Raw genomic sequence first — 27,748 nt, 5'->3', positions numbered from 1 at the left:
GGAGATGAATAAGGCAAGGTCCCTGCCTTCAAGGAGCTCATTATTTCAGCAGCATTCAGGGCCTAGATAAAATCAGGGTAGGTATCAAACTTTTTATTGTTCTTTCTTCAACTCGTTTAGCATGAACACTTTTCCCATTAGAACAGTCTCTTTAACAGTCATTTTAATGGCTGCAGAATAGTACGTGGATAAAAGTGCCATAATTCACATAAGCATTTCACATTGTTGGATATTTGAGCTGTCTCCGAAATTTAAATATTATATACTAATGCTGTGATGAACATCTTTCAGGCAAAATGGTTTTTTCTTTTGAATTATCTCCTTTGGGTACATGCTAATCGAATGCATGTAGCATTTCTGAGCACTTCCTTCTTCCTGTAATGCTCCCCTTCCTCGACTTCCACTTCTGTGCCTACTCCTCATTTTCTCCCATTTCTTCTTCCTTCCATACCTTTAATGACTGTGCCCCCCAGGACCCCAATTGTAATCCATTTACTTCTTCACTGTATATAATCTTTGGATGATTTTATCTATTACCATGGCTTTGGTTGTCATCTATTTGATGCTGGTGTACAAATTTATCTCTGCAGCCCAGACCTGCATCCTGATCTCTAGCCCCTTACCCTCAGCTACTTATTGGTCACTTCCACTCAAATGTTTCACAGGTTCCTCAAACTCACTCTGTCCCAAAATGAATTAATCATCTGCAAATCTCCTCCAAACCTGCTCCTCTTTCTATACTTCTCATTTCAGTGAATACTGTCACAAATACACCAACATCCAGCCAGTTCCTAGGCCAAAAGGCTAAAATTATCCTAGACCTCTCGTCCCCAACACCTCCATCCAATTAACTGATCACCAGATTGACCTCCATAATATTTCTCAAATCCACCCACTTCTCTCTATTCATCACCTTAGTTTTTAACCATTCATCATAGCACAGTTGTTAAGAGCATGGGCTTCAGAGATGGAAAATTCCAGTTCAAATCTACCATTTAATAGCCTTGTGCACTTAGACCAAACCACTTTATTTTTCTAATTTTTAGCTTCGTCATTTGTAGAACAGACATTAATGTTACATTTGGGGTTTTTAGGAAGATTAAATGAAATAATTGCATAAAACAATTAGCACTGTGTCTAGCACATGGAAAGAGCTCAATGGGTGGTTTGTACGGCTTATGTTACTTGTTTTTCCACACACACTATCATCAATCTCATGCCTACATGTCTCAACAGACTCTTCACCGTGTGCCCAGTGTGAGCCTTCTCTCCTCCAATCTGCAGTCAGGGTGAGCTCTCTAAACTGAAAACCTGAACATGTCATTCTGCTGCTTAAAACCTTTCAAGGGCTCCCTCTGGATAAGAATCAAAGTCCTTCTTCTAGCACACAAGTCTGTGCAATCTGGCCCCGACACCCCTCCAACTCATTTGTGCCACTGCTCTTCTCATACCATGGGGTCCAGTCAGGATGAACCACATATAATTCCCTTTTCCCCATATTTCCTCTATCATTTGGCCCAGTGGACACATTCCTTCCTCTGTTTGGGTATATTACCACTCCAACCTTTATCCAGTAAGCCAGTCACATTTCATGACCCAACTGGGCTAACTCTCTTAACAAATCTACTCTAACTCCCTGGGGCTTCAATACCCCCTACACTGACCCAGTGTATCCCTGTTTTAATTACCTGCTTCAGTCAGTAGCACCTACTAGACTCTATTTTCCATAAATATTAATATTATGATTAGTAACTAGTAAATCTCCAATTCTTCCCACATAACTAATGTACAATGAACAGTTGTTAAAAGAAAGACAGATAGAAAGAGAAATTGCTTGGCCAAAGAATATGAACATCTTTATGGCTCTTAATAACTATACAGAATCCCAAAAAAGACTGAGCCAATTTACACAGTCATACGGCCACAAATAACCTAGCTTATCTCCCAAATTCTAAAATCCTTATGTTACCCTTAAAAGCTGTTTAGTGTATATTTTCAGCTATCACCACTATGCTTATATTCTCACCATAAATGAAAATTTGAGAATCATACACTAACAAATACTGGATGTCAGCCAGCCAGATTTTTGGAGGATTCACTTCTGAAAGATTGTTCCTAACTTTAGTGTGGACAGAAAGTTCTATATTATACATTTTAGAAAATGGTCAAGACCTCTACCCCATCCCTGCAAATGACAGGAGGCAAATTCACCTTGGACAGCTTCAGGATCTGGGAATGTTCCCCTTCCATTTCTCCACTATAGTCTTTAGGATGAGTAATCAACTGCCAGTCGTAGGTGTAGGTTTCTCCTATGGAAGGGCAGTTACAAAAATCATGAAAACACAAACCTACACACAAAGAGGGCAGCCACATAGCCTGCCAATAACAAAATTTTTCTAGTCTTGACAAGAACTTAGTTTTCAAGATTTCACCCTAATGCCAAAGCGAAACCAAACATTCTGTTGAAAGGAAGGGTAGATTCTGCTGATGGCTACAGTCAGGGCTGCTTCCACTTCCCCCCAGCCAAGCTCACTCCTGCCCCATACCCACCCTGCTCTGGACCAATCCTCCCCTAAAATACCGAGTTGCTCATGGTGTGGCACCCAGTGAAAATACATGCCCTACCAACCACTATGGATGAACTCATTGGGAACAAAGGCCATTTTCTTGCAAAACTTCTTAGGCAACAAAGAATAGCAATGACTTCTAAATAACATGGTTCAAAAATAGCTTTTTACAGAGTGCTAACAATGCTCGTCTCACTGAGGTCATCACACCCTGGTGAGTTAAAAGAGCTACTTCATTCCTGCTGAGCTAAATAACACACTGCAGAAGGTGGTAGGGAATGGCCCATTTAAAAACAGGGCCCACTGAAATTAATTAAGATCACATGAAGCATTAAATGGTCCTCACTTGCAACTTAGACTATATGACTATCTAGAGTGACCATGGAATCCTGTTATCTAAGTGGAATTCCTCCCCAGTTAAAGTGGTCTTAAATATTTTGGGGAATAAAATGCATTTAATGGCTAGGAAAGGGTGAGATTTGGTAGGAAGGTTTAATTTAAGTTACTACCCAAAAAGGGAAAAATAAAAGGAAAAGGAAAAGCCTCAAATGCTTACAGAGAATGGTCATCTTTTTATTTCATGAGTTCAAAAGTTGAAGTTAACACATAGAACTTAATTCCAAACAGACTTAAGACGAGATTTTACTTTATAAGCCTGAGATATAAGATCTTCTACTCTTTCTTCCTCCAGAAAATACTGGCTTTGTTTTAGCCAACTGTCAGCCCCAGGCAGCTCTAATAAATGTAGATGTAAAAGTTAGGTGAGGTGAGGAGCAGAAAAGAAGTAGGAGAAGTAGGACTGGTGCTAAGAGATGAAATTTCTTGAACTGTAGTTAGAAAAAATTTTTCCACACAGAAAACAGACTCACACTAGTTTAGGAACTGACAATTTTCTCATATGTAAGGCTAGCAACACAGATTTCAAAATATGACGATATTCCTAGGACAGAAAAGCTCAGGGGGATGAATTATGCCTTACAGACAGGAATTTGCCCAAGGACAGGAACATCGGAGTGTAGGTGTGTTAGACAGAATGCTGGCTTTAATGATTTAGGGCAGTGGTTTTCAATCCATGCCTCTGAACCCATGCCTGAGAGGCGCTTCAGGGTTGCCAAAGATGACGAGGGGGATGAACGGGCAGAACTGGTCCTGCCTCACTGTCCCCAGCCTTTGAAAGTTTGAGACCATCCAGCTCAGGTACCACCAGATAAAGGCTGAAGAAACTGGGAAAAGGAGAGTTGAAAGAATCTGTCTTTGAACTGATGTGTTTTGGAAGACTGACACACAAGGTGACGTTAACTCACCCACATGCAGACAGGGTAAGAAAAGAAAACACAGTAGACCCAGGGTGCCTTTCAGAAAAGAGCGGAAGCAACTGTAGCCCGAAGCAGCTCTCTCCTCACCTGCACCTCCAAAGGCCACCAGGTCCATTCACCTTATCACCAGAGCAGGAAAGGAAAATGTTTCTTTACAGGAAGGCGGAACGAATTGATTAGGAAAACTCAATTTGAGGGCAGAAATACAGAACAGAGACGGAGGGCATTTAGGTTCTGGAAAAGCACTTTTTGCATAAGTAGGCCCAGAAAGTAAGGATATTGTACCAGAAATGTGTTCCTAAAATGGACCTAAAAAGGCATTCTGAATACAGTATAGCATTCTGTTTAACTAGCCTTATAACTAGCTACTTGACCTACCTTATAAAGAAAAGTGAAAGTCGCTCAGTCGTGTCCGACTCTTTGCGACATGTAGTCCATGGACTATACAGTCCATGGAATTCTCCAGGCCAGAATACCAGAGTGGGTAGCCTTTCCCTTCTCCAGGGGATCTTCCCAACCCAGGGATCGAACCCAGGTCTCCTGCACTGCAGGCGGATTCTTTACCAGCTGAGCCACAAGGGAAGACCACCTTATAATGAGAGTAACACAAACTCAACGCAATCATTTTCCATCAAAGTATGCTTTACTTCATGTCACAGACAGTCTTGAGAAAATAAGTAAGTCAAACTTTGGTATACTAACATATACATGAGAAAGGGATGCTCATATTATAAAAGTTTTCTTAAATAATAAGCTAATAATCCCCTAATTTATATATCTTATAAATCTGAATATTGTATATTACATTGGGCTTGGTTTTTTTTCTTTAAGTGACAAATCTATATTAGCAGTAGTCTTGAATAACTTCTCTGCAAGTTTTGTATCTACTACTTACTAGCTGTTTGGCCAAAATAAACAGGCTAACTCGAGTCTCAGTTTCTTCCTCTTTTAAATGGATATAATAAAATTTACATTTAATGAGCATCCACTATGTGCTAGGCACTAAGGTATATAGGTACCTTATATACCATTTCATTTTACCCTTAAAGTAACCTTATGAAGTAGGGATTACTATCTTCATTCTACTGAGAAAGAAATGGAAACTTAGAAAAGTTAAACAATCAGCTTAAAATCATCCAGCTAATGACTTAAGGAGATGAGAATACCAGACCATCTTACCTATCTCCTGAGAAACCTGTATGCAGGTCAAGAACCAACAGTTAGAACCTTACATGGAACAACTGACTGATTCAAAATTGAGAAGAGTATGACAAGGCTGTTAACTGTCACCCTGTTTATTTAACTTACATGCAGAGCACATCATGAGAAACGCCAGGCTGGATGAGTTACAAGCTGGAATCAAGACTGCCAGGAGAAATATCAACAACCTCAGATATGCAAATGATACCACTCTAAAGGCAGAAAGCAAAGAAGGAACTAAAGAGCCTCTTGATGAGCATGAAAGGGGACAGTGAAAAAGCCAGCTTAAAACTCACAATTAAAAAAACTAAGATCATGGCATCCCGTCCCATCACTTCATGGCAAACAGAAAGTGAAAAGATGGAAGCAGTGACAGATTTTCTCTTCTTGGCCTCTTAAATCACTGCAAATGGTGACTGCAGCCGTGAAATTAGAAGACGACTGCTTCTTGGCAGGAAAGCTATGACAAACCTAGACAGTGTATTAAAAAGCAAAGATATCACTTTGCCAACAAAGGTCTGTATAGTCAGGGGTACGGTCTTTCCAGTAGTCATGTACAGATCTGAGAGATGGACCATAAAGAAAGCAGAAAGCTGAAGAATTGATGCTTTTGACCTGTGGTGCTGGAGAACTCTTGAGAGTCCCTTGGACAGCAAGATCAAACCAGTCAATCATAAAGGAAATTAACCCTTAATACTCATTGGAAGGACTGATGCTGAAGCTCCAATACTTAGGCCACCTGATGCAAACAGCCGACTCCTTAGAGAGAACCTGATGCTGGGAAAGACTGAAGGCAGAAGAGGGCAACAGAGGATGAAATGGTTGTATGGCACCACTGATTCAATGGACATGAACTTGGGCAAACTTCAGGAGATGGCGAGGGACAAGCAGGCCTGGCATGCTGCAGTCCATGGGGTCGCAGAGAGTCAGATGCAACTTGGAGACTGAACAACAATGACTGACTGAGCTATGATTTGAATCCAGCCTTGATATCAAAGCCCATGATCTCAAACATTAAACTGCCTCATATCATATAAATATTTGTGCATGTGCAAGCTATATCCTAATCTCATAGGACTTTTAGCACAAATAAATGTATGTAGATATCATTATAAATGAAAACACTATATAAATTTAGTGGATGTTTTACCTGCATCTGGTTCTGGAAGAACAAATGCATTTAACTGAACTTCATTCTTAGGTAATGTAATCTGAACACTGTTTCCAGCAGACACCACCAATTCCTTTATAACTGGAAAGGAAGTCAATACACAAAAGATAAGAAATTAGGTCCAGACTATCTTATTTCTCTCCTTTCTTTTGTAGTCAAATTTCTTCTATAAATAATTTTCAGCTACTGTCTTCATTTCTTCATTATTTACCAACTCTCTAGTCCTTTGAAATGTGACTCTACCCCACTTTTCCACTGAAAAGGATCTTCAGAGGTCATCAACAAAGTGCTTTTAGTAAATCTAATAGCTGTTTCTGAACCCTCAACTTTCACCTCTGTAGCATCTAATACTGCTGACTTCCTCCATCTTAAAAAACTCTTGGTTATTATGATACCGTATTATTCCACTTTCTTCCTTACTCTCTGAGTTTTTCTCTACTGTATTTTAACTATGGTCTTTCCCTAAGCCCTCCATTATATAGTACTTTTCACAGAATTCAATAAACAGAGTTTAGCTCTGTTTCATCATCTTTATGTTGATAAAATACATAAAATTCCTCAACGAAATGTTGACCACAGGGCCAGCCTTAATTTTCTTTCCATTTCAACCGATATAACCATAGACTTAGATAATTTCAAGAATCTTAATTGGCTTTCCTCTGCTACCTCTCCCCATTCTAATCCATTCTGTCTTCCTAAAACACCTATTGCCAAAATTTTTCTAAAATACTCACCCACCATTTTACTCTTCTACTTAAGACCCCCACTCATACTTCATGCTTCAGCCCAAACTCCTAATCTGACATAGAGATCCATCATCACTGGTTTACATTGTCTCATCCTTCCTACCCCTGATTCTGCCTCTAGCTATATTCATTTTCCCTCTTGGACTCCACAGAAACCATGGTCTACACTAGGGGACTTTCCTAAAACTATTTCCTTCAACTGGGGTGTATTCTTACTTTATTGTAAGTACAGCACTTTGTTTCTGGCTTAAAAGCCAGTCTTCTCTCCAAAAAAATCTTTCCAGACCATTTCAGTTCAAACTAATCTACTTCCTGAACTACTTCTGCATTTGGAACATCCACATCAGCTAATAATTAGATACTATCTTTCTGCTATTCACCAGCTACTTCATACATGTCAAAGTTTCTCAACTATGACATTTTGGACCAATTATTTGTGTGTGTGTGTGTTTGGACCACTTATTTGTGTGTGTGTGTTGAGGGTGAGGGGGAATCCTGCACCCTGATGCTTAGCTATGTGTGTGTGTGTGTGTGTGTGTGTGTGTGTGTGTGTGTGTGTGTGTGTGTGTGTGTGTGTGTGTGTGTGTGTGTGTGTGTGTGTGTGTGTGTAGGGTGAGGGGGAATCCTGCACCCTGATGCTTAGCTGTGTGTGTGTGTGTGTGTGTGTGTGTGTGTAGGGTGAGGGGGAATCCTGCACCCTGATGCTTAGCTGGTGTGTGTGTGTGTGTGTGTGTTGTGTGTGTGTGTGTAGGGTGAGGGGAATGCGCCGATGTGTGAGGGGAAATCCTGCGCCTGATGCTTAGCTTGTGTGTGTGTGTGTGTGTGTGTGTGTGTGTGTTAGTGTGTGGTGTTGAGGGTAGGGGAATCTGCCCTGATGTAGCTCTGTGTGGTGTGTGTGTGTGTGTGTGTGTGTGTGTGTTGTGGTGTGTGTTTGTGTGTGTGTGTGTGTGTGTGTAGGTGAGGGGGATCCTGCACCTGATGCTTGCTGTTGTGTGGTGTGGTGTTGTGTGTGTGTGTAGGGTGAGGGGAATCCTGATGCTTAGCTGTGTGTGTGTGTGTGTGTGTGTGTGTGTGTGTGTGTGTGTAGGGTGAGGGGGATCTGCCCCTGATGTGTGAGGGGATCCTGCGCCCATGCTTGCTGTGTGTGTGTGTGTGTAGTGTGGTGTGTGTATTTGTGGTGTGTTTAGGGTGAGGGAATCGAACCTGATTTAGCTTCTGTGTGTGTGTGTGTGTGTGTGTGTGTGTGTGTGTTGTGTGTGTAGGGTGAGGGGAATCCTGCGCCCTGATGTGTGAGGGGAATCCTGCGCCTGATGCTTAGCTCTTGTGTGTGTGTTGTGTGTGTGTGTGTGTGTGGGGTGAGGGGAATCCTGCGCCTTAAGATGCTTAGCAGTATACCAAGTCACTACCAAACTAACTAGATGTCAGTAGCATTAGGTGTTGTGTGTGTGTGTGTGTGTGTGTGTGTGTGTGTGTGTGTGTTGTGTGTGTGTGTGTGTGTGTGTGTGTGTGTGTGTATTTGTGTGTGTGTGTTGAGGGTGAGGGGGAATCCTGCACCCTGATGCTTAGCTCTGTGTGTGTGTGTGTGTGTGTGTGTGTGTGTGTGTGTGTAGGGTGAGGGGGAATCCTGCGCCCTGATGTGTGAGGGGGAATCCTGCGCCCTGATGCTTAGCTCTGTGTGTGTGTGTGTGTGTGTGTGTGTGTGTAGGGTGAGGGGGAATCCTGCGCCCTGTAAGATGCTTAGCAGTATACCAAGTCACTACCAACTAACTAGATGTCAGTAGCACTCCTCCTCCACAGTTGTAACATTCAAAGATGTTCACAGGCTTTTGAGAACCACTGATTATACAAATCTTATTTCTCTAACAATAATTGTTCATTTGGATGAGACCCAAGAACTAAGAGAGCTTAAAGCAAACAATTGGCTGGTTCATCCATATTCCAAGACTGGGAGGTGAAAAGGGTTTCCTACATAAATATAAAATCTGAGATTTATCTGTCTGCTTGAGAATACTGCACTTGGGGAGAAATGAAACCATCCATTATGGAAACTATGGCATTTAGACACCCCAGGATGTGGAATAAGAACTGCTGAAGCAATTTTTAAAAGAGGAAAAAAGAAAATAAAGAAACCACTATACTCAGAAAAAGTGTAATGGACAAAAATACAGCACAGCCCAAATCTTTCACAATTATACCCAAAATCACAACCATCCTGCCTGAATACAAAAATTATTTTAATGCTGCAGGACTGAAACCCTAGATTTCACGTTTTATTACCACCAAAGGAAACCTTAGGAAATTAAAAACTGGCAAAAAAATTCATTTTCAATGGCTTTGCTTCACCCTGTTGACTTTTTCAGGAGATAAAGATCAACTTAGTTTCCTGGATTAACCATATCCTCCTAGTATCTTAGAACGAATTTACAAAGCAGACCTGTGCTAAAGGAACGCTCTGTATAAATCTCCCTTCTATGAGCTGCTTTCAAAATAAAGATGCAGAATTTTCTGGCAGTCCACTGGTTAGGACTTAGCACTTTCACTGCTGAGGCCCAGGTTTGATCCCTGGTCAGGGAACTAAGATCCCAGAAGCCACGTGGTATGGTCTAAATAAGCATTTTTAAAAAGAAAATAAAGATGCTATCAAAATCAGAGACACAAACGTTCTGACCTACAATCAGCCATTCAGAAGGCAAATAGTTGTACAGATCTGACTTTCTTCCCAGTGGTCTCTGCTTGGTTCCCTGATCATTATTTAACTGAGTCTAGGCAGTGGAATTCTACTCTAGAAAGAGCCTCATAAACTCCCATAGGTTGGAGCTTACTGAAAAAACAATTGAGAGACCATGTACTATAATTACAGGGATACTAATAGGATTATTTCTTTAATCTACAGTATTTATTAATAAAAGTCATGCCTCTGTCCTTTCTTCCCACTAAAAGGGAACACTTTGATCAAAATCTCTATTTCCCCATCCTATCTCCAAGGAGAGAAGCAAAGAGCTCACCTGGGTGTGGTGTGGAGCTGCTCTGGAAAGAGGCCTCGGGGGTAGGGGTGGCATAACTGTAGGAGGGAGCCACCGGCAGAGGGTGAGCAATCTGGACTTTCTCAGGGCTTTTTACTTGCTGAATGCTAGGAGTAGCACTGGGATCCTCTGATGCCTCACGTTGAACTGATACATCTGACCAACCAGGAATCTTCACACTCAGGTCTGTGGTTAACGAATTAAAAATTGTCTCTGTGCTGTGGACCTAGAGAAATGCAAAAATTCATTTGAATAGGCAAAAGTTATACAGTCAGTTTTTAAGATAATGCTTCATGAAATAACTGCAAGTTAAATGTTTTTTTGAAAAATTCAAAACTGTCAAAAATACTAAAGAAATTAATCTTACCACCCAAATTGGTATTAAAAAATGTTGATATAAATCTTCCCAGTATTTTGCTTTCTATGCAAAAAGTTTTGCTTAAAACAAAGCAGTAATAATCACTCCATGTGCCCTTTTACCTCCTTTTCTCACTTAACATTTATGTTCAATCTTTCAACAAATTATTAAGCACTTATTATAAAGCAGGCCTGTGGATCCAAAACATGAATAAAATATAATCACCGTGCTCAACAAGTACACAATCTAGTGGCGGAGAAAGGACTAGAAACACAAGCCAAAATGGTAACTGTACCTTTAAGAGCTATGACTGAACCAAAGAAACACCATCAGAGTACTTCTCTTTCTTGGAGAGGAACCATGTGAAGAACGATAGTTAATAAATAAATGAAGACTTTCTGGAGGCAGAGAGTCCTGAGATGAGTTTTAAAGGGTAAACTAGACAAGAGGCTGGAGGGAGAGGGGCATATAGCCAAAAGAAATGAGATTAACATGGCTAGTGTTGGGAAACAAGGGTCATAAGCAAAGTGAGAGGCCGGGTATTGTAACAGAAGGTAAGCTGGAAAGACAGTCAAGGGCCACACTAAAGGAGACTGTGAGTGTGTTTAATTATTCAGTCACTGCGACCCCACGGACCACAGCCCCCCAGACTCCTCTGTCCATGGGGATTCTCCAGGTAAGAATACAAGAGTGGGTTGCCATGCCTTCCTCCAGGGCATCTTCCGAAACCACGGATTAAACCCAGGTCTCCCTGAAACTAACATAATACTGTATGTCAACCAAATTTTTTTTAAAAAAGCTGGTTCATGCCCTTTGCAGTAAATTCCTGCCTCCATCTCTAGGCTCAGACAACCACAGATTTGTTTCTGTCACCATTAACTAGTTTGGGCTTTTTTGGAATTTCATATAAAAGGAATCACATACAAACTATTTTTGTTTCTGGCTGCTTCCCCTCAACATTAACATTTTTAAGACTCATATCATATCATATTCACTCTTTTTTATTACCAAGTAACATACCATTATGGGCTTCCCAGGTGGCACAGTGGTAAAGAATTCACCTGCTAATGCAGGAGATACAAGAGACAAGGGTTCAATCCTTGGATCAGGAAGATCCCTTGGAATAGGAAATGGCAACCATTCCAGGATTCTTGCCTGGAAAATTTCATGGACGGAAGAGCCTGGCAGACTACAGTCCACAGGGTCACAAAGAGTCAGACTCAACTGAGCACATGCGTGCGTGCACATGCACACAACACACACAGTCTACCATTACAGAGATAATACCAAAATTTGTTACCATTCATCCACTGATGCAGATTTAAGTTGTTCTCAGTTCTCAGCTCTTATAAATAAAGCTGCTATAAATGTTAGAATACAAATGTCTCTGTAAACACAGTTTAATTTACCTTGAGTAAATACTTAGAAATATTTATTGCTAATTACATATATGCTTAATTATAAGAATCAGTTAAGTGCGTCACTCAGTCATGTCCGACTTTTGCAACCCATGGACTGTAGCCCAGCAGCTTCCTGTTGGGAGAGACTGACTGAGGGGGAAACTGGGACTGTTCTGATGGGCGGGGCCATGCTCAGTAAATCTTTAATCCAATTTTCAGTTGATGGGTGGAGCTGTGTTCCCTCCCTGTTACTTACCTGGGGCCAAATAACCTTCTCCATCAATAGGCAGACAGACTGAAAACCACAATCACAGGAAACTAACCAATCTGAGGGGTGGAGGGGCGGCCTTGAGGAGATACCCCTTGTCCAAGGTAAGGAGCAGCAGCTGTGCTTTGCTGGGGCAGCCGTGAAGAGATACCCCACGTCCAAGGTAAGAGAAACCCAAGTAAGACAGTAGGTGTTGTGAGAGGGCATCAGAGGGCAGACACCCTGAAACCACAATCACAGGAAACTAGCCAATCTGATCACACGGACCACAGTCTTGTCTAACTCAATGAAACTAAGCCATGCCGTGTGGGGCCACCCAAGACGGACGGGTCATGGTGGAGAGGTCTGACAGAATGTGGTCCACTGGAGAAGGAAATGGCAAACCACTTCAGTATTCTTGCCTTGAGAACCCCATGAACAGTATGAAAAGGCAAAAAGACAGGACACTGAAAGATGAAATCCCCAGGTCGGTAGATGCCCAATATGCTACTGGAGATCAGTGGAGAAATAACTCCAGAAAGAATGAAGGGATGGAGCTAAAGCAAAAACAATACCCAGTTGTGGATGTGACTGGTGATAGAAGCAAGGTCCACTGCTATAAAGAGCAATATTGCATAGGAACCTGGAACGTTAGGTCCATGAATCAAGGCAAATTGGAAGTGGTCAAACAGGAGATGGCAAGAGTGAACGTGAACAGTCTAGGAATCAGCGAACTAAGATGGACTGGAATGGGTGAATTTAACTCAGATGACCATTGTATCTACTACTGTGGGCAGGAATCCCTTAGAAGAAATGGAGTAGCCATCATGGTCAACAAAAGAGTCTGAAATGTACTACTTGGATGCAATCTCAAAAATGACAGAATGATCTCTGTTTGTTTCCAAGGCAAACCATTCGATATCATGGTAATCCAAGCCTATGCCCCAACCGGTAACGCTGAAGAGGCTGAAGTTGAACGGTTCTATAAAGACCTACAAGACCTTTTAGAACTAACACCCCAAAAAGATGTCCTTTTCATTATAGGGGACTAGAATGCAAAAGTAGGAAGTCAGGAAACACCTGGAGTAACAGGCAAATTTGGCCTTGGAGTACAGAATGAAGCAGGGCAAAGGCTAATAGAGTTTTGCCAAGAGAACGCAGTGGTCATAGCAAATATCCTCTTCCAACAACACAAGAGAAAACTCTACACATGGACGTCACCAGATGATCAATACCAAAATCAGACTGATTATATCCTTTGCAGCCAAAGATGGAGAAGTTCTATACGGTCAGCAAAAACAAGACTGGGAGCTGACTATGGCTCAGATCATGAACTCCTTCCTGCCAAATTCAGACTTAAATTGAAGAAAGTAGGGAAAACCACTAGACCATTCAGGTATGACCTAAATGAAATCCCTTACAATTATACAGTGGAAGTGACAAAGTCGAGGGATTAGATACAATAGACGGAGTGCCTGAAGAACTATGGACAGAGGTTCATGACATTGTACAGGACGCAAGGATCAAGACCATCCCCAAGGAAAAGAAAAGCAAAAAGGCAAAATTGTTGTCTGAGGAGGCCTTACAAATAGCTGTGAATAGAAAAGAAGCGAAAGGCAAAGAAAAGGAAAGATATTCCCATCTGAATGCAGAGTTCCAAAGAATAGCAAGGAGAGATAAGAAAGCCTTCCTCAGTGATCAATGCAAAGAAATAGAGGAAAACAACAGAGTGGGAAAGACTAGCGATCTCTTCAAGAAAATTAATAATACCAAAGGAATATTTCATGCAAAGATGAGCACAGTAAAGGGCAGAAATAGTATGGACCTAACAGAAGCAGAAGATATTAAGAAGAGGAGGCAAGAATACACAGAAGAACTATACAAAAAAAAAGAAGAGGAAAGAATACTAACAGAGATAAAGAGGATAATGTTACCATGATAAGGGTCAGTTCATCAAGGAGACACAATAATCCTAAACATTTATTTATCTATAACAGAACTTCAAAGTACAAGAAGCTAATCTAACACTAGGAGAAACAAATATATCTACAAAATAGAGTGTGATATTTCATTATCTATCTAAATAATTGATAGAAATTAATAGAAAATAAGGATACAGGAGATCTGAACCACACTAACCAAACTGATCTGACATTTATATAAAACTTGCCCAACAATAACAGCAGTATACATATTCATTTCAAGTACACTTGGAACATTTACCAAGATAGACTGTATTCTCAGCACTGAAACAGAGTCTTAACAAATTTAAAGATTTAAGTCATACAGCGTTCACTGGCTACAACAGCACTAAATTACAAGCAACCGTACAACAATATGTGGAAAATCCCCCAAACATTTGGGAACTACATAATACACTTCTAGATAATCCAAAAGTCAAAGGAATAAGCAAAACGGAAATTTAAAAGTATTCTGAACTGAATGAAACTGTAAACACAAATACTAAAATCTGTGGGATGTGACTAAAACTGTACTTAGAGGGAAATTTATAGCATGAAAATGCCCATATTAAAAAGAAGCAAGTCTCAAATAAACAACTTCAGATTACACCTTAAAAAAACTAGAAAAAAAGAGCAAATGAAATCCAAATTAAACAGCCATGAAATAATAAAAAATCAGAACAAAATGAAATGAAATGATAAAAATTAGAACAAAAATCAATGAGAGACAAGAGAAAGCAATAGAGAAAAAGAAATGAAACCAAGGATTATCTTCAAGAAAATCTATCCAGACTGACCAAAAGGAGGGAAGGAAAGCATTTCCTATCCTTTTCCAGTCCTAAATTTAAAATCTAAAACTACAGAACTTTTGGAAGAAAACTTAGGAGAAACCTTTCTTAGATAGAAGATCAAAAGCATGATCCAGTGAAAAAATGGCTAGGCTCCTCAGTGCACAGATACTTCAATTAAAAATTTTTTTAAAAACATAGCTTACAGAATGAAAAGCAAGCCAGAGACTGAGAAAATATTTGTAAAACACATATCTGATAAATTACTTATATGCAAAATATGTGTGTGTGTGTGTGTGTGTATACACACATATGAAAACAATCCAATTTTTTTAATGGGGGAAAACATGAACATTTTACCAAAAACATATGGATAGCAAATAAGAAAAGATGAACATGAAAAGATGTTCATCACCATTAGTAATTAGGGAAATGCAAACAAAACCATAATGAGATACTATTACATCTATTACCATATCTAAAATGAAAAAGACTCATACCAAGTGATGGTGAGAATGCAGAGGAATGAGAACTTTCACACATTACTAATAGGAATGTAAAATGGTACAACTATTTGGGAAATAATTTGGTAATTTCTTAAAATATTAAATACAGAACCTATGATATGACCCAGCTATTCCACTCCCTGGTATTTACCCAAGAAAAATTTAAAGGTAGGTTCATACAAAGACCACACAAATGTTCCTAACAGCTTTATCTATAGCCAAAATCTGGAAAAACCCAAATGTCCACCAACAAGTGGAAAAACAAATTATGACATGTCCATACAATGGGACACTGTACAGTAATAGAAAGAAACCAACTACTGACACATACAACAAGGATGAACATCAAGACATTATGCCAAGTGAAAAAGTGAGACACGAAAGACCACATGTTGCACGGCCCCAATCGTATCAAAAGTCCAGACAAGGCAAACTTACAGAAACAGTGGATACCTAGGGCTGGGAGGGCGAGTAGGGAAGGCACCAGGGAAGTGTGGTTGGTTTTGGGCAAACGAGCACCAGGAGGTTTTGGGGGCTATGGAAATGTTGACTGGCTGTGGTTATGACATACAGCTCTCTGTCGTTGTGGTTTAGTTGTTAAGTGACGTCCGACTCTTTGGGACCTCGTGACTGTAGCCTCCAGGCTCCTCTGTCCGTGGGATTTCCCCAGACAGGAATATTGGACTGAGTTGCCATCTCCTTCTCCAGGCACTCCTTCCAACCCAGGCATCGAACCTGTGTCTCTTGCATTAGCAGGCAGATTGTTTACCACTGAGCCACGGAGGAAGCCATACAACTCTCTACATTTACTAAAATCACTGAATTGTACACCTAAAAGGAGTGAGCTTTATGGTATGTAAAATATATCTCAATAAAACTGTAAATTATACCTCAATAAAAGAAGAGAATATAAGGTATGATTATATTTAAAAACTCTAGAAAATCTATAATAACCTAAAGCAGACCAGTGGTTGCCTAGAATAGGGAGGGAATGGAAAGGAAAGACAGGAGGAAACTCTGGGAGTAACAGATATGTTCATGATCTATTTTTGTAGTGATGATTTTATGGGTATATACATATGTTAAAAATAATCAAATTATCCACTTTAACATGCACAGTTTAGGGAATTCGCTGGTGGCCCAGTGGTCAGGACTCCATGCTTCCACTGCAGGGGGCACAGGTTCAATCCCTGGTGAGGGAACTAAGACCCCACAGGTTGTACAGCACAGCCAATAAACAAATAAACAAACCATTAAAAGAATGTATAGTTTATGATGTGTCAATTATATGACAATAAAGCTGTTTTTAAAAAGCATGGTGTCGTGCTCACTTCAGCAGCATGGTGTCCACAGAAGACCAAAGACCCTATTCAGTGTGGTTGGAGTGGAAAAGAGAAGGCAGTGCCAGAAGATCATTCATCCAGCCAGAAATGTATTACTGATGGGTGCACAGCGTCACCTTCTCCTCATCAGACTGCTTCCACTTTTTATTAAATAAATACTATCTCACCGTTGAGTGTGAAGCTCTTTCTTTATCTGGAATTACTGCTTTAGAATGGATTCCCAGAAGTAGAAGCATAGGAATATTTCTAAGTAAGGCAGGCAGGCAGATTTTTATTTTTAAAGAAGCAGTTTATTATCATTATTACTATTTGTTTATTTTTAAAGAAACAGAAAAAGGAGATATGGAACAAATTATTTTACTTCAGAAAACTATGAAGTAATGCTAAAAGACTTTTAGGGATGATATAGGGTCAGGGAGACTTGGGTAGAATTCCCTTGGGACAATTTTTTCTGGCATTTGACAGAAATCATAAAAACTAACCCAACTGCATAAATCACGCCCCTGATGCCAACACCTGTTTCTTTGAGGAAGCTTTATTCAGAATGATGAAAGGTTTCTATTCACACTCTTTTTCTCCATCCCTTCATTTCTCTCCCCCTTCTCCCTCTTCCCCCATCTTCCTTCTTCCCTACCTCTACTCTGGGCCTACCTTTTACACATAGGGCAAGCCAGACCCACTCATTAATATCATAATTCAAAATGACAAAAAATTTCCTCCATCATAAGCAAAACAGAATTGTTTTGAGTAGGAGCCTGCAGGGTATACATGGCATGTTGATACTTATCCAGGTAGTATCACCACTGTCCAGATAGGAGCTCTCCTTCATAAGACACATGCTACACTAATGTCTACTAAATATTAAAGAGTGATTCACAAAAACTCAGCCCTCAACACATTTTTAGTTGAGACACAACTATATTTAAACAAAAACTACCATTGTCACTAACAAAAATCCTACCAGAGGAAAGATATCTCTCAGTAGCAAAGCCAGGGGGGCTGAATCACACATCCCAACCCCATTCTCAGCAAAAGCTGAGATTAGAACATGGCAGGGTTTATCTTTGTAATAGTCAGTTACAAAGTTATGTCTCTCAAAATCTCCTTGAGAAACTAAGACCATTCATGAAATGAGAAATGGGGAGGGATGACAGGAGTGTTAACTAAGATATGCCTGGTTTTGAGACTGTTTTCCCCATGGCTCAAGTTCGGCCAATTAGCAAAAGGCTGATAATGGAGCCACAACAAAACTCTCTTTACTTCTTGCTTCATAAGTCAACTTACAAAGTAGTCAACAAACACATTTTCAAATTTATTTCGCACAGTAAAAAAAAGCAGATAATCACATCAACCAAAGACTAAAACCACATGATCATCTCAATAGATGCATAAAAAGCATTTGATAAGATTCAACATCCATTCATGATAAAAGAAACTCTTACCAAAGCAGATATAAAGAAAATATATCTTAACATAATAAAAGCCACTTATGACAAACCCACAGCCAACCCAATACTTAACAGTAGAAAGCTGAAAGCCTTCCCAATAAATTCTGGAAAAAGACAAGAACTTCTAATAGTATTGGAAGTTCTAGTCACAGCAATCAGACAAGAAAAAGAAAGAAAACGTATCCATATTAGTAGGGAAGAAGTAAAATTATCACTGTATGCAGAGGACATGATACTCTCTTTATACACTGAGAAAACTATACAGACTCCACACAAAAACTGTTAGAACTGATGACTGAATTCAGCAAGGTAGCAGGATATAAGATATATAGAATATGTAGAAATCTGTTGCATTTCCTTATACTAATAATGAAATATCACAAAGTATAAAAAATTCCATTTAAAAATCACATCATATAAGACCGGATACTACAAAACTCTTAAAGGAAAGCATAAGCAGAACACTCTAACATAAATCTCAGCAAGATCTTTTTTGATCCACCTCCTAGGGTAATAAAAATACTACTAATTAAACTTAAAAGCTTTTGCACAGCAAAGGAAACCATAAACAAAACAAAAAGACAACCCACAGAATGGGAGAAAATACTTGCAAATGAAGCCACTGACAAGAGATTAATCTCCAAAATACATGAACAGTTTATACAGCTAAATATCGAAAAAACAAACAACCCAATCAAAAAATGGACAGAAGACCTAAATAGACGTTTTTCTAAAGAAGATACAGATGGCCAACAGGCACATGAAAAGATGCTCCACATAGTCAGTTGTTAGAAAAATGCAAATCAAAACTACAATAAGGTACCACTTCCCAACAGTCAAAATAGATATCATCAAAAAGTCTAAAATAATAAATCCTGGGAGGGTATGGAGAAAAGGAAACCTTCCGACATTGCTGGTGAGAATGTAAACTGGTGCAGACTCAAAAAACCTCAAAAAACTAAAAAGAGAGTTACCATATGATCCAGGATCATGCATCTAGAAATATATGTATCTATATATATACCATATATCTAGAAAAGACAAAAGCTCTAATTGAAAAGATACATGCACCCCAACTTCTCACAGCAGCACAGACATGGAAGCAATAGACGAATGGATAAAGATGTGGTGTGTAAATATATACATACACATAGACATGCACACAATGGAATACTGCATGCATACATGTGTGCTCAGTGATGCCAACTCTTTGCGGTCCCACGGATTGTAGTCCACCAGGCTCCTCTGTCCATGGGATTATTCTGGCAAGAATACTGAAGTGGGTTGCCATTTCCTACTCCAGGGGATCTTCCCAACCCAGGGATTGAACCCATGTGTCTCCTGCAGCTCCTGCATTGGCAGATGGATTCTTTACCACTGGGAAAGCAATGGAATATTACTCAGCCATAAAAAAGAATGAAACAGTGCCATATGCAGCAACATGGATGAAACCTAGAGATTATTATACTATGTAAAGTAAGTCAGACACAGAAAAACAAATATTATATCATTCAAATGTGGAATCAAAAAAAAAGTAAAAATGAACTTATTTACAAAATAGAAACAGACTCACAGACATAGAAAACAAATTTATGGTTACCAAAGGGGAAAGTGGCAAGGGGGGGTGGGGAGCATAAATTGGGAGTATGGGATTAACAGAAGCATACCACCATGTGTAAAAGAGATAAACAACAAGTCTCACTGTATAACACAGGGAACTATATTCAGCATCTTATAGTAAACTGTAATGGAAAAGAATCTTTGAAGTATGTATCTATACATACGCGTAACCAATTCCCTTTGCTGTATAGCTGAAGCTAACACAACAAATCAACCATACTTCAACTAAAAAAACCAACAGATAATCAGATAAAAGAACCAGAACTCAGATTAGAGGAGAAAGGGTACAGTCACAGTGGAAGAAAGAATAAGGAGACGGTATCATGGTTCAGGCACTAATACCTTTAAAAAGGAAAAGCACAGTAACAGGGACTTTTAACAAATAACTTGACACATTTACTTGGGGCTGTGCGGGTCTTTGCCGCCGTGGGGCATCTCCTGCTGCGCGGCACGGGCTCTAGGACGCACAGGCTTCAGTGGCTGCAGCACGGGGGCTCAGTAGTTGCCGCTCCCAGACTCTAGAGCACGGGTTCAATAGTTGCGGTGCGTGGGCTTCGCTGCTCCTCAACCTGTGGGACCTTCCTGGACCAGGGACTGAACTGTGTCTCCTGCACTGGCAGGCAGATTCTTTATCACTGAGCCACCGGGCAGGCCCTAGGAGGGATTCTTGGATACTCACAACAAAGAAACAGGCTGCCCAGTTTTTCTCTCAATGCAACAAGCCACTCAGGTAAGATTAAAAGGGTGGAGGACGGGGGCTGTCGAGGATGTATTTAATGAACATATACACACAGACAACACGGGAAGGGCCTAGGTCACTAAGATGTGAGAAACCCACAACCCTGGTCCAGGCCAAAGGGCTGGAAGGGAACCTGGGCCTAATAAAAATTTTTGTGTCTGCTGCTCAGATAACTGAGAATGAGGAGCTGGAGAAAACTAGGTCCTCAGAGATTCCAAATGTGTCAGGAAATAATAACCAGAAGAACAAAAGAACCCTTGGTAAAAATTTCACAAGTCTAAAGGATTAAAGGAAAGATTTAAAAACAAAAACTACGAGAAAGCAACCAAGTGGAAAACCCTGAAAAACAAACCAAACCAAACCAAAAGTACAGATGAGGGAAACAAAACTGCTTGGGTTTCTGTCCTTGGTTATGCAAGGCTCTTTGCTGCTGCTGCTGCTCACACCCCACGCCTCTATCTTATGGTAAGAGGTAAGTTCCAACCTTCTGTAGAGTCAGCACAAGTTTTCCTTGGCGATAAAGACAGCAGAGAAGTGTCCAAGGGCTTGGCTCATTTATCCTCCTCAGTCATGTTTTCTACAGAAAGTCACTTGCTTATAGGGGTTGAAAAGGTGTAATACTGACTACAAATGGGGAGACGGTGCTGGTAGAGAGAAAGCAGCACCTCAGATCTCCTGAAATCAAAGCTTACATGTGGGGATACCTAATTGGGCCTTTATTTCCGGGGCTCAAAGAGAACACTCTTTCAGAAAGCAGGATTGGCAGCAGTTAATTGCCAGTGACTGAACTCCTTGTACTGCAAATGTTCCTGTACCCAATCAACAAGCTTTCATGCTCTTCCCACCAACAATTCAGAGGTTCATGACACAGAAAGGATAAAGTACTTAAACCAACAGTACAAGCTTCTCCTTTTCTAAGCTGAGAAAGGTGAATAAATTCACGGCATTCCTTTCCACTTCTAGAATTGCTAAAAGTTCACAATATCTACATATTTTCAAAAGAATGAAAAAATGCTACTGACAACCCCAGGCCTTTGCAATTCTGTACGCATTTCAGGCAGAGACAAGAGTAATTTTCCATGCAATTTCTTCCTCCTTTGGATGCAGACTTGCTTGACCTACCCTAGTGAAAACAGTACAAACTAAAAACTAATGCTGCTACTCAGTCTTCCCTAATTAGAAGACCTGCAGTGCATACAGTTCTCTTACTCTCTCTAGTATGTTAAACAGAAGTCTGAACTCCAAGTCCTCTTCTGAAAGAAAGGTCTAGCAATTAACCATTCTGAATGCACAAGGTGATCGGACCACCCCACCAGAGCTATCCATGGCCTTCGGGATGAGAATGAAATGCCTAAGCGTGGTATAAGGTCAAATTTCACTTGTCTGGATCTGAAGACCACTCTCCCCATTTTTCAGCAATGCCTACAGTTCCCAACATGTAATGCCAGACTATGTAATGTCTCCGTGTGACACTGCACAAAGCCCACTTCCACGCCAGGGCTTCAAAGTTCAAGCTCAATATTCTTCCCTCCACGTCCACCCACTCTCCATGTTAGACCATAAAGCTTGGGAGCCTGTCCGTGCTTGCATGCGTGCTAAATCGATTCAGTTGTGTCTGACTCTGCCACCCTATGGACCACGGCTCACCAGGGTCCTCTGTCCATGGCATTCCCCAGGCAAGAATACTGGAGTGGGTTGCCGTGCCCTCCTCCGGGGGATCTTCCCAACCAGGGAACGAACCTGCATCTCTTATGTCTACCTGCATTGGCAGGTGGCTAGCAGCAATTTATTGCCACTGTCTATGACTGGTGAACAACAAGAAAAAGAATTCCTCAGCCAACACAACTTCAGGATCCTCCCCCACCTGAATTCTGTAAGGCCTAAGTTTGAGTTTTCACCATCTTCCAGTAGACTGTCAGGCCTAAATCTACCATAGGTCTAATTTTACTTGTCTAATTTTATGGATCATAGTTATCCTGTACTGTGCTGACTGGGTTCATCTCTGCCAATGTTGTGTTCAGTGACTTCATGTTGTAGTCTGAAATTGGTCATGGTGGTAGTATTTACACCACATAAATTAGCAGAGTCTACAACTCGGGATTTGACTTTGTTTTATAGGGGGAACACAGCCCAGTTGTTAAACACTAACCACATCACACCTGTTCCCAACCTCTTTTTCTCTTCCAAAAATTTCATTGAATTGTCTGGAATTCCTATTCCATATGACCAGAAAGTCACCAGTATGCTCAGTACCTTCATATTTTGTTCCCTATACCTCTTGTGGGACAGGCAACATATAAATTTTCAGGATCTGGTACAAAATGAAAATGTGGCTTACTTGTTCAAAAATTAAGAATTTCAAGATAATGAGAGCAGAACAGTAAATCAAGAACAAGGCCTTTCTAAGTGTGAGGACTGCATAGGCTGCATGCTCATAAAGTGATCCCTGACCTCGTAATCTTTTATTTATTTATTTATAATATATATTTTTATTTTTCTCTAGTTGCAGCGAGTGGGGGTTATTCTTCCTTGCAGGGCACAGGCTTCTCATTGCAGTGGTTTCTCTTGCTGTGGAGCACTGGCTCAGTAGTTGTGGCACACAGGCTTAGAGGCTCTGCAGCAAGCGGGATCTTCCCAGACCAGGGATCGAACTGGTGTCCCCTGAGTTGCAAGACAGGTTCCTATCCACTGGACCACCAGGGAAGCCCCCTCTGATCTATTCTTAAGGGTAAGTCTGCACGCCTTGAAGGATGCAGTTTCCCATGTATCTCTGCAATACGATGGCTACTTATTCTCCCATACTTCAGGATTAAAGTTGGGATGCTACTTTACTTGCTCCCCTTCTCAACACCCTTTGCAAATCTTACTCTTCCATCTTTTCTGTAAAAGCCTCTTCTCCTCTGCTGTCTTGCTGCACAACCTCAACTCTCATCACAGCCGTCATCCCTCCACTTACTCATTACTCCTCCTACCTTACTGACGGCCTTGACAACTGGCTCTCAAAATTCCTCTTCACTGCAGGTCCTTGCCTCAAGAGTAAGAGCGAGAGGGCAGACTCTGGAGCGAATGAGACCGCCTGTGTTCAAGTTTTGGTACTACCATTCAGTAGCTATGCTGCCTTGGCCACGTGCCTTAACCTTTCTTTTCCTGAGTTTCCTCATTTGTAAAATAAAAAAGTAAGTCGTAGGATTTGTTGTATAGATAAAACAGTTAATTCGTGTAAAAGGCTCAGAATAGTACCTGACACACAGTAAGTACTACCAGTAAACATTAACTGTTGCTGTTATTATCATTATCATCATCCTTACTAAAGGTCTCAAGGTCTACATGGATGACTCATTCAACATGTTCTTTGAGCTCCTTATCATCAATAAATTTCTTCTCTGCTCTATCCCAGCAACTCTCTTCCATAGCTTCACCCTAGACCTTGTAATCACTGTAACTTCTACAGCTCTGAAACCTGAAATTCAAACATCCTGTCCTTCCCACACATGTACTTGTTCTGTGTATCTGTTTCCCATCACCAAAGTCTCTGAATGCCAGACTCCTGTACTGAATCTCCGTCAACCCCTCCCAACTTTGCCTCTCTTCCTTTCTTATATCTCTTTTATCCACTCTCTTGACAATGACCTCCATTTCCATGCCTCCATCTCCTTCCATACAAAATCGGCAAAGTTCTAATCTTGGCTGAATCAAACCACCAACCTTTCCTTGACAGGGCTGCTGAGAGGTCCTGAGGAGAATCATACGACCATAATTGTAAACTCGTGTTCTCCATCTTCAAGGCTACCCAGCAACCTTTCTATTTCCTTACCTTGTTTCCCATCTCCGATCCTGATCAATGGTCATTTCAGACTCTACCACTCTCTCCGGGTCCCTCACTCCTGCCGACTACCCACCCATCCCCACTCCACTTACCTCTGCTTCTACTGTCAATAAATGATTTATTCCACTTCAGGAAAAAACAAGAATGAGATTAGAACTACCACAATTTCCTTCTCTCGAACCAACAGTCCACCTCAGTCACATCCCAATCCACTCATTCCTTCCTTCCTGTCACAGTGAAGGAGAGTCTCTCCTCCTGCCTAAGACTCATGAGTGTCCCGTATTCTGACCCCGCCCTATGAGGCTGTGCTGTGCTCAGTCGCTTCAGTCGGGTCCGACTCTATGCGACCCCAGGGACTGCAGCCCGCCAGGCTCCTCTGTCCATGGGGACTCTCCAGCTAAGAATACTGGAGTGGGTTGCCATGCCCTCCTCCAGGGGTTCTTTCCAACCTAGGGATCAAATCAAGGTCTCCCATATTGCAGGCAGATTCTTTACCATCTGAGCCACCAGGGAAGCTGTAAAAATGCAAATTCTCAGGCCCCACTTTAAACAAAGTGAATCAGAAACTCTGGAGCTAGGACCCAGCAATCTGTTTTTAACAAGGCCTCCAAGTGATTCTGTTAAAGTTTGAGATCCTCAGCCCTGAGGGAGAATTGTCTTTATCCTCTTTCCCATATCTTCAACTTCCTTTAGTACAATAGTTCCCTTGCCCAAAGGGCCTCCTTCTTGACTGCTCCATGGACCTTCATTCTATTCATCACACAGTAAGGTATCTAACCATTTCATTCCCTGTTAAGATAAAGACTAATATTTTAAGAAGGCCTGAAGGCTGGCTCTTCCAATCCCAAAGAAGGGCAGTGCCAAAGAATGATCAAACTACCATACAACTGCATTCATTTCACACACCATTAAGGTTATGCTCAAAGTCCTTCAAGTGAGACTTCAGCAGTGTGTGAACCGAGAACTTCCAGCTGTACAAGCTGGATTTAGAAAGGGCAGAGGAGCCAGAGCTCAAATTGCCAATGTTCGCTGGATCATGGAGACAGCAGGGAAATTCTAGGAAAACATCTACTTCTGCTTCATGGACTATGCTAAAGACTCTGACTGTGTGGATCACAACAAACTGTGGAAAATTCTTCAAGAGATGGGAATACCAGACCACCTTACCTGTCTCCTGAAAAACGAGTATGCAGGTCAAGAAGCAACTGTTAGAACTGGCCATAGAACAAAGGACTGGTACAGAATTGATAAAGGAGTACATCAAGGCTGTATATTGTCACCCTACTTATTTAACTTATATGCAGAGTACATCACGCGAAATGCTGGGCTGGATGAATCATGAGCTAGAATCAAGACTGCCAGGAGAAATACCAACAACTTCAGATACCCAGATGATACTATTCTAATGGCAGGAAGTGAAGAAGAACTAAAGAGCCTCTTGATGGGGGAGAAAGAGGAGAGTGAAAAAGCTGGCTTAAAACTCAACATTCAAAAAAACTAAGATCATGGCATCTAGTCCCATCACTTCATGTCAAACAGAAGGGGAAAAGTGGACACAGTGATAGATTTTATTTTCTTGCTTCCCTTGTGGTTCAGTTGGTAAAGAATGAACCAACTGGGTTCAATCTCTGGGTTGGGAAGATCCCCTGGAGAAGGGAAAGGCTACCCACTCCAGCATTCTGGCCTGGAGAAGTCCATGGACTATAGTTCATGGGGTCACAAAGAGTGAGACAGGACTGAGCAACTTTCACTTTCACTTTATCTTCTTGGGCTCCAAAAATCACTGCTGACAATGATTGCAGCCATGAAATTGAAAGACGTTTACTCCTTGGAAGGGAAGCTATGACAAACCTAGATAGCATATTAAAAAACAGAGACATCACTTTGCCAACAAAGTTCCATACAGTCAAAGCTATGGTTTTCACTGTAATAATGTACAGATCTGAGAGCTGGACCATAAAGAAGCCTGAGCGCCAAAGAATTGATGATTTTGAATTGTGGTGGTAGAGAAGACTCTCGAGAGTCTCTTGAACTGCAAGGAGATGAAACCAGTCAATCCTAAGGAAATCAACCCTTAATATTCATTGAAAGGACTGATTGTAAAGCTCTAATACTCAGACCACCTGATGAGATGAGCCAACTCATTGAAAAGGCTTTGATGCTTGGTAAGACTGAAGGCAAAAGAAGGGGCAGCAGAGGATGAGATGGTTAGATAGCATCACTGACTCAACGGACATGGATCTGAGCAAACTCTGGGAGACAGGATAGGACAGTGAAGCCTGGTGTGCTGCAGTCCATGGGGTCGCAAGAGCTGGACACGACCTGGCAACTGAACGAGGCTCTGAACACCTTTGAAGCCTCTTCTTTCTCTAAAGGTCTCTTGCTCTGTTTGCCAAACAAGACCAGTCTCTCTCAACTTTGTGATCTTGCCATGTTCTAAGGCATCTAACACACTTTGAAACTGTTATTCTTTCTGCCTGAATTATTCTGCCGGTTTTTTCCCCTAATTCCTACTTCTACTTCAATCTCAGCTTCAACTTTCCTTACTTAGGGTGGCCTAACTTGACCCCTTAATCTTAATTAGGTCCCTGTTAGATGTTCTTACAGTACTCTACTTACCCTCTTATAATGTACATCGAGCTTATCAGTATTTAATTATCATAAATGACATGCCTATTTTCCTTGCCAGAGTATAAGCTCTATTAGGGCAGGAATCATGATCTTATTTGATATAATATTTGTACTGCCTTGCTTTTAGTACAACACCCTACAGACAGTAAATGTGCAGTAAGTATGTGCTGACTAAACCTCTGCACACACTGGACCTCTCTCCAGAATTTTTTTTTTTAACTTTTAAACCCCAAGTGAAATTCTACACATCCATTAAGAAATAAATTAAACATCTCTGTAAACTCTTCCCTGCACATACACATCACCTGCCTGCTCAGAGGATCACTTCTTCTTTGGTGTTCCTATTGTGTAGTAGTGGGTTAGCCAAAAGTTCGTTTGGGTTTTTCCATAAGATGTTACAGAAAAACCCAAACAAACTTTTTGGCCAACCCAATACATAAATCTACTAATGCACTAATTACACACTACTGGGGGACTTCCCGAGTGGTCCAGTGGTTAGGAATCCACCAGCCAACGCCAGGGACACAGGTTCAATCCCTGGTCTGGGACGATCCCACCTGCCGCAGGGCAACGAGGCCTGTGGGCCACAGCTACTGAGCCAAATGTGCCCTAGAACCCATGCTTCTGCAACAAGAGAAGCCACTGCAATGACAAGCCCCCATGCCACAAAAACAGAGTAGCCCCCACTCACTGCAACTAGAGAAAGCCCATGAGCCGCAATGAAGACACAGCACAGTCAAAAAAATAAAATAAAATTTTAAAAGCTGGTTCTTTAAAAAAAAATAAAAAATTATACAGTATTGTGAACACCATCTTCATGCCTGAGTTTCCACTAGACTATAAACTCCTGAGAGCACA

General features: G+C 41.0%; 1 protein-coding gene across 5 annotated transcripts in view; it reads right to left on the bottom strand.

The window, feature by feature from the left end:
- KIAA0319L (KIAA0319 like) overlaps positions 1-27,748 on the bottom strand; it is a 94,175-nt gene that overhangs the window by 28,356 nt on the left and 38,071 nt on the right. For all 5 annotated transcript variants that reach the window (XM_043461936.1, XM_043461937.1, XM_043461935.1 and 2 more), the window contains exons 4-6: positions 10,006-10,249; positions 6,234-6,335; positions 2,212-2,309 (exon numbers count right to left, since the gene is read on the bottom strand). In XM_043461936.1, the coding sequence (XP_043317871.1) occupies positions 2,212-2,309; positions 6,234-6,335; positions 10,006-10,249 (444 nt within the window). The remainder of the gene's footprint in view (positions 1-2,211; positions 2,310-6,233; positions 6,336-10,005; positions 10,250-27,748) is intronic.

Source organism: Cervus canadensis, chromosome 2 (genome assembly GCF_019320065.1).
Source record: "Cervus canadensis isolate Bull #8, Minnesota chromosome 2, ASM1932006v1, whole genome shotgun sequence".
Taxonomy (NCBI): domain Eukaryota; kingdom Metazoa; phylum Chordata; class Mammalia; order Artiodactyla; family Cervidae; genus Cervus; species Cervus canadensis.
This window is presented reverse-complemented; position numbering and strand designations above follow the sequence as displayed.